Source organism: Oratosquilla oratoria, chromosome 13 (assembly GCF_046742065.1).
Source record: "Oratosquilla oratoria isolate Oo_2021 chromosome 13, ASM4674206v1, whole genome shotgun sequence".
In the NCBI taxonomy this organism is placed as follows: domain Eukaryota; kingdom Metazoa; phylum Arthropoda; class Malacostraca; order Stomatopoda; family Squillidae; genus Oratosquilla; species Oratosquilla oratoria.
The window spans coordinates 70,449,378-70,456,877 of record NC_134789.1 but is presented as its reverse complement, the minus strand read 5'-3'; the positions used below and the strand labels follow the sequence as shown (position 1 = coordinate 70,456,877).

The window sequence follows — 7,500 nt, the reverse complement described above, 5'->3', positions numbered from 1 at the left end:
CCACAGTCTCGCTTACAGTTTTCGGGTACCTCACAACACAATATCTGTGTTCGTACCCATTGCTGGTGAGGCAATCATCCAGGAATATGGCCACGAATTCGTGTCCCTGCCAACTACCGAGGACGGATGGCGTGAGGTCAGCGAGCGTTTTGGTGACAGTTGGAACTTTCCTTATGCAGTGGGGCCAATGGACGGAAAGCACATTGCTATCAAAGCGCCATGGATTTCAGGATCTATCTATCACAGCTACAAGGGATTCTTTATTATCATTATGCTGGGACTTGTGAATGCGGACTACAGATCTCTTCTATAACTATGTTTTTTTGAGTTTCTTTCCATGTCCTCTTGTGTTTCTCTTGTCCCAGTTTAACAGTTCCTCTCTATCGAGTATTTCTGTGCCCTTCATGATTCTATAGATGGCCAGTAGGTCGCCTCTCTCTCTTTATTACTCCAAAGTCGGTAACTCCAATTTAGCCAGTCTCTCCTCATATGACAAGTTTGAAAGTTCAGGAGCCATTTCTGTGGTTGCTGTCTGGATTCTTTTAATTTTCTTTATATTATTTTTGGTCGTCGCATATTCTAGTTTAGGCCTTATCAGTGTGACTAATATTTTTTTTTAATAAGTTCTTCGTCCAAATATGTAAATACCACTTTTATTAATCTTAGCAAGTTATAGGATTCTCCGACAATTTTGTTTATATGTTTATCAGAGGACAAGTCGTTTGAGATAATTACTTTCAGATCCCACTCTCTTTACTTCCTTAGTTCCAATTTTATAGTGTCCTGATATTCTATTTTGATTTTTTCCAAACTCCAGTATGCTACACTTCTTAATGTTGAAGTCCACTTCCCATTTCTGACTCCCCTTTCAAACCTTATTCAGGTCTTCCTGTAATGATTTGCAATCCGTCTCGATTTTTACTTTCCTTAACAACTTAGCGTCCTCGGCAAAGAAGCTCATGTAACATTCCACATCATCATCTATGTCATTCACATGAATAGCAAACATTATTGGAGCCAATACAGATCCACTAATCACCTCCTTCCAACCTGAATATTTTTCTCTGAGTACTACTCTCCTATGCTCCAATTTTTTTTTTAAATAATTTTTTGTGTGGTACCTTGTTGAAAGTTTTTTGTAAGTCCAAAAAAGCGCAATCAGCTCATCCATTCCTTTCTTGTATTATATTCTATTAGTCTTGAGTAAAAACAGATTCAATTTGTGGTACATGATCTTCTCTGTCTGAACCGAAATTGTTTTGGGTCTATTATATCATTATCTTCCAGGTGTTTTAGCCATCTATTCTTGATAATTTCCTCACAAATTTTGGCTATAATGCTTGATAGTGAAACCAGTCTATAGTTATTGGGTCTTCCTTGTTTCCTCCTTTATATATTGGTTCAATGTTAGTATTTTTCTAGTCTTTTGGTATTTTTCCTTCTTTAAGTGAGCAACATATTGTGTTATATATTTTGTCCATTAATTCTTGTTTGCAGTCTTTTAGAATCCAATTTGCAATTCCGTCCGGTCCACGAGATTTCCTAACAACTAGGTTTGTTAAATGTTCCATTTTTTTTTTTCATTCATGGGGGAGGTCACACTTCACTTCCTTCGTCCCAGTACTGTGCCTTCTCTCTAGTGAAAACCTACTTTAAGTGATTATTTATCACTTTGACAATTTCTAGATCTTCTGTGTATTTTATATTTCCTTGGCGTATTTTCACCATTTTCTGTTTATTTCTAAGTTTACCTTTCACGTATCTATAGAATAGTTGGGGTTGCTCCATGCATTTTACTATAATGTCTTTTTCATAGTTCCTTTTTTTCCTCTCTTCGCACTTTTACATACTCATTTCTGTAGTTTATATATATTTGCAATTTTTCATTTTCTTATATTTTCTCTATCTTTTCCAAGCTCTGTCTCTTCTATATTTTGCCTCACTGCATCTTCTGTTGAACCAGCATTTAATATACAGTCTCTCTTGTTTCTGTCTTGGTACGTGCCTATTCACTCCTTCATTATAATTATCCATCAGGATGTCCCATTTCTCTTTCACTTTTGTCTCATCCATGTAGAATTTTCCCTATTTGCGTTCTGAAAGAATTTATTTAATTTCCCAAAGTCTGTTTTGTTGTACATCAATCTTCCTTTCCTATGCTTTTCATTTCTCTCCATATATATTTCTTCCTTTAGTTCAGTCTCTATAACTATATGGTCACTCTTTCCAAGTGGTGTCTTGTATTCAATTTTATCCACAATTTCAGGTTCCGTTGTAAATATTAAATCTAGGCTCGACGGTTCCTCATTACTTCTGTATCTGGTGTTTTCAATGACCCACTGTGTCATTGTATATTCCATGGTCATGCCCAGTAATACATTACCCCACAAGTCTTCTCCGCCTTTAATTGTCATGTCCTCCCAAAATTTCTTTGCAGTTAAAGTCTCCCATAACTACCAGGTTACCTCCGCCTATTAGAATCTCTTTTAATGAATGCCTTGTATCTTTTAGCATTTTCATATGCTCATCCCCCTTTCCAAGCGCTCGTTTTTGGGGGCGAACATACATCACCACAAATTTTCTACTTTTCATGTCCATGTCTTCGACTTTTATCATGATCAGTTCTACATTGCGTTTGTCCTCCGTAATTTTTGTCACATTCAAGTTTTTCTTGGCCAATAACATGATTCCTCCTCACTCCTTCTCGTTTCTTTTTTTAATCCAGTGATTGTATAGCCCTCGTCTAACATTAATGGGTTGTATTAAACACCCTAATTTCGTCTCCACAATTCCTATTATGTCTGGTTTTTCTTCTAACAGGTAATCATTTAGTTCATTCAACCCTGAAATTAATCCGTCAATGTTAGTACGATTATAGGCCACTTAATTTTCTTTTTTCTCCATTTTTTATTTTTTATTTATTTATTTTTTTCTTCGCCCATTCTGATGCACCATTTTCTCAATCTCATGTCGATTAACCTCCCATAGAATTGTTTACAGTACTTCTTGCCAACTTACTTGTTTTTTCTAATATGTGTGTGTGTGTGTGTGTGTGTGTGTGTGTGTGTGTGTGTGTGTGTGTGTGTGTGTGTGTGTGTGTGTGTGTGTGTGTGTGTGTGTGTGTGTGTGTGTGTGTGTGTGTGTGTGTGTGTGTGTATGTGTGTGTGTGTGTGTGTGTGTGTGTGTGTGTGTGTGTGTGTGTGTGTGTGTGTGTGTGTGTGTGTGTGTGTGTGTGTGTGTGTGTGTGTGTGTGTGTGCGCGTATGTATGTGGATGTATGTGTATGCGTATATGTGTATGTGTGCATGTGTGTGTGTGTGTGTGTGTGTGTGTGTGTGTGTGTGTGTGTGTGTGTGTGTGTGTGTGTGTGTGTGTGTGTGTGTGTGTGTGTGTGTGTGTGTGTGTGTGTATGTTTGCATGTATGTGTGTGTGTTTATGTGCGTAGACGTTTGAGCCTACATATGCGTGTCAAAGTGACGACTAGACTCGAGGGTTGCCTCAACGCGTGGGAACTGTGGTAAAATCGGGAGCCACGGTAAAGGGCGATGAGCTCGCTCATCAATATACCGTGACGGGTGTATTGGGGGGGATGAGAGTTGAGAGAAATACTGAGGGACCTGCTTCCCTCTCCCAGTGTTTATGTCCGTGGAGGTAAGGAAAGTAATTGTCTTGGTGGTTGCGTATCTTATATATATATATATATATATATATATATATATATATATATATATATATATATATATATATGTATATATATATATATACATATATATACGTATATATATATATATATACGTTTATATATTTATGTGCGTATATGTATATATATATATATATATATATATATATATATATATATATATATATGTATATATATATATTCGCAAAACTGCTATACCCCTGGGACTCCGTCTACTTATGTTCCAGGTTTACAGCCTCCATTGGTTTGAAGGATTGGGATGTTTAGAAGACGGCAGCCCATATTTCGTCACGGGCTTACCACTGTATTACGCGCCCCGGGCCTGGCTGCCAGTGCTGCCCAGATCGGGAATGGCCCCCGCGACCACTGACTGGTTCGAGGCGTCCGTCACGGGCACAGGCAATTTCACCGGCACCGTCACAGTCGCGTCCGATTCTATTACAGCCATTGACGTTGCCACTGCCCAGGCCCGTTTCCAGCACTGTCACTGTCATTCTCAGTGTCACCGTGACTATCACTATCACTGTGACTATATCTCCATCACTGTCACTGTTACTGATAATGTCACTGTTACTGTCATCGTCATTGTCGTTGTGCCAGTGTTACTTTAAGTACTCATTATCACTATTACAGTCAATGTCACTGTTACTGTCACTGTCACTATCACTGTATTACTGTTACTATGAAGATGATGATGAAGGATGATAATGGTGGTGGTAATGGTGATGGGGATGATGATGATGATGATGAGGGATGATAATGGTGGTGGTAATGGTGATGGTGATGATGATGATGATGATGATGATGATGATGATGATGATGATGATGATGATGATGATGATGATGATGATGATGATGATGATGATGAAGATGCCGACGACGATGCTGCTGCTGCTGCTACTGCTGCTACTACTGCTGCTACTGCTACCGCTGCCGCTGCCGCTGCTGCTGCCGCTGCTGCTGCTGCTGCTGCCGCTGCTGCTGCTGCTACTGCTGCTACTACTGCTGCTGCTGCTGCTGCTGCTGCTGCTGATGATGATGATGATGACGATGATGATGACGATGACGATGATGATGATGATGATGATGATGATGGTGATGGTGATGATGATGATGATGATGATGATGATGATGATGATGATGATGATGATGATGATGATGATGATGATGATGGATGATGGTGATGATGATGGTGATTATTATGATGATGATGGTGATGATGGTGATGATGATGATGATGATGATGATGATGATGATGACGACGATGATGATGATGATGATGATGATGATGATGATGATGATGATGATGATGATGATGATGATGATGATGATGATGATGATGATGATGGTGCTGATGGTGATGGTGATGGTGATGGTGGTGATAATGGTGATGATGATGATAATGGTGATGATGATGGCGATAACGAAGCACAGCCAAAAAGCATGACTTGTGAATCAAAGTACCTAAGTACGCGAGAAGGGGTTCTCTTCTATTCGAATCCTCTGGCGGCAGTCAGAAAGTAGCCAACGATTCGATTTTACCTTCCATTGGTACATATCATAGAATCAAGTTACGAAACTTTCAAATATTAGTGACAGGACTTTGTGATGACCTACGTTGTGACGAGGTTAACGTGGAGGGTGAGGTGGAGTACTAAGGGAGGAGAGGGAAAGAGTCACATAAATATACACACATACATATAAGCAGCACATGTACAGGTACATATTGGGGAGAGGGTGAGGGAGGTAGGGTGGAAGATGAACATTAGGAGGAGTAGGGTGATGAGAAGGGGAGGAAGAGGAAGGGGTGAAGGAGAGGGGGTAGGAAGACGAGGAGGAGGTGGAGGAGGTAGATGAGGAGGAGAAGGAGGAGAAGGAGGACGATGAAGAGGAGGAGGAAGTAGGTGAGGAAAGGAAGAACAATAGAAGAATAGGCGTGAGTGATTGACATAATTGAAGGACAGAGGACAAAAGGAAAAGTGTGAACAAGGAAACAGCAGAAATAAAAATGGAGATCATATAGAGAATCATTACAAAAAAAAAAAAAAAAAAAAAAAAAAAAAAAAAAAAAAAAAAAAAAAAAAAAAAAAAAAAAAAAAAAAAAAAAAAAAAAAAAAACTTTGGGAAAATAAGAATGTTTTGAAACATATTATAGGGTTGAGGGAAATTGTATGAAATGGAGAAAGGGAAGAGAATGTTGAAGAAACGAAAAAAAGAAGAAGGGCGAATAGAGATAACAATGGATGCATATGAAAAGGAGGAGGAGAAGGAAAAACGATAAAGAAAAGAGGAAAAAAGAGCAGAAGGAGAGGGAAGAATTGGAACAAAAAAGAGGAGGAAGAGACACATGAAAAAGAGGAGAGGGTTGGTGAAAATAGAAGTAGGAGGAGAAGGAAGAGAAAGAGAATAAAGAAGAAAAGAAAAAATAAATAGATAAAGGAGTGGACAACATGGAGTAGTAGTCGAAAGTGAGGTACAAGGATAAGATAGAGTAAGAGGAGGAGGAGGAGGAGGAGGAAGAGGAGGAGGGAGAGGATAAAGAGAAAGAAGAGGGGGAGGAGGAGGAGGAAGAGGAAGAATAGGACGAGGAGGAGGAGGAGGAGGGAGAGGATAAAGAGAAAGAAGAGGGGGAGGAGGAGGAGGAAGAGGAAGAATAGGACGAGGAGGAGGAGGAGAAGGAGGAGGAAGACAGCATGGTAAAGGTAAAATTGAGATCGAGGCAAAGTTTAAGATGACGACATCAAACACAAGTCAGACTTCAGATATCGGCGTTTCGATGGGAGTTCTAGTTTAGACTTGAGGTGGATAAGAGGAAGAGGTAGAGGAAGAGGATGATGCAGTGGAGGATGAAGTGAAGGACGAGGTTTCTAGGGCGAGGCATACTTCGAGGAGATAGTTGGTCCTCGACCGGCCACTCCGGTTCAAGGACCAGATGAATTGGTCAAGATAACTCCGAAATCAAATGAACGAGGGCTGAAGGAGAGGAGGAGAGGGGGACAGGAGAGGAGAAGAGGAGGAAAGTAGGAGAGTAAGAGAGGAGAGGAGGAGAGGAGGAGAGGAGGAGAGGAGGAGAGGAGAGGAGTGGGAGGAGAGGAGGAGAGGAGGAGAGAGGGAGAAGAGGAGGGGAGGAGGAGAGTACGAGAGGAGGAGAGAGGGAGAAGAGGAGTGGAGGAGGAGAGTAGGAGAGGAGGAGAGGAGGAGAGGGGAAGAGGAGGAGAGGAGAAGAGGAGGAAAGTAGGAGAGTAGGAGAGAAGAGAAGGAGAGGAGAAGAGGAGGAGAGGAGGAGGAGAGGAGGAGGAGAGGAGGAGAGGGGAAGAGGAGGAGAGGAGGAAAGGAGGAGAGGAGGAGAGGATGAGAGGGGGAGAAGAGGAGTGGGAGGAGAGGAGGAGAGGAGGAGAGGAGGAGAGGAGGAGAGGAGGAGAGGAGGAGAGGGGGAGAGGGGGAGAGGAGGAGAGGAGGAGAGGAGGAGAGGAGGAGAGGGGGAGAAGAGGAGTGGGAGGAGAAGGCTGAGGTTAAGGGAGAAAGGGGACGTAGAGGGAAAGAGGGAGAAAGGGAGTTGAGGTAGAGAGGAGGAGAGGTATAGTTGGAGAGGAGGTGAGTAAAAGGTGAAACGCACGAGAGGCTGTTTAGCCGCTCAACCGCTGCGGCTGTTTAGCCGTTTTTATAGAACACACTACTTTTAATGGAATTGCGCGCATTAGCGGTTAAGTAACTAATGCGCGCAATTCCATTAAAAGTAGTGTGTTCTATAAAAACGGCTAAACAGCCTCTCGTGCGTCCGTAGCCTAAGACTTCGGGGAG

General features: G+C 41.5%; 1 protein-coding gene across 1 annotated transcript in view; it reads right to left on the bottom strand.

Moving 5' to 3' along the window:
• The window catches only part of LOC143032286 (uncharacterized), a gene marked incomplete at its 5' end in the record, with an annotated part of 48,029 nt that overhangs the window by 30,935 nt on the left and 9,594 nt on the right, over positions 1-7,500 (bottom strand). The window contains one exon of the mRNA XM_076196759.1: positions 4,000-4,272. Within this exon, the coding sequence (XP_076052874.1) occupies positions 4,000-4,272 (273 nt within the window). The remainder of the gene's footprint in view (positions 1-3,999; positions 4,273-7,500) is intronic.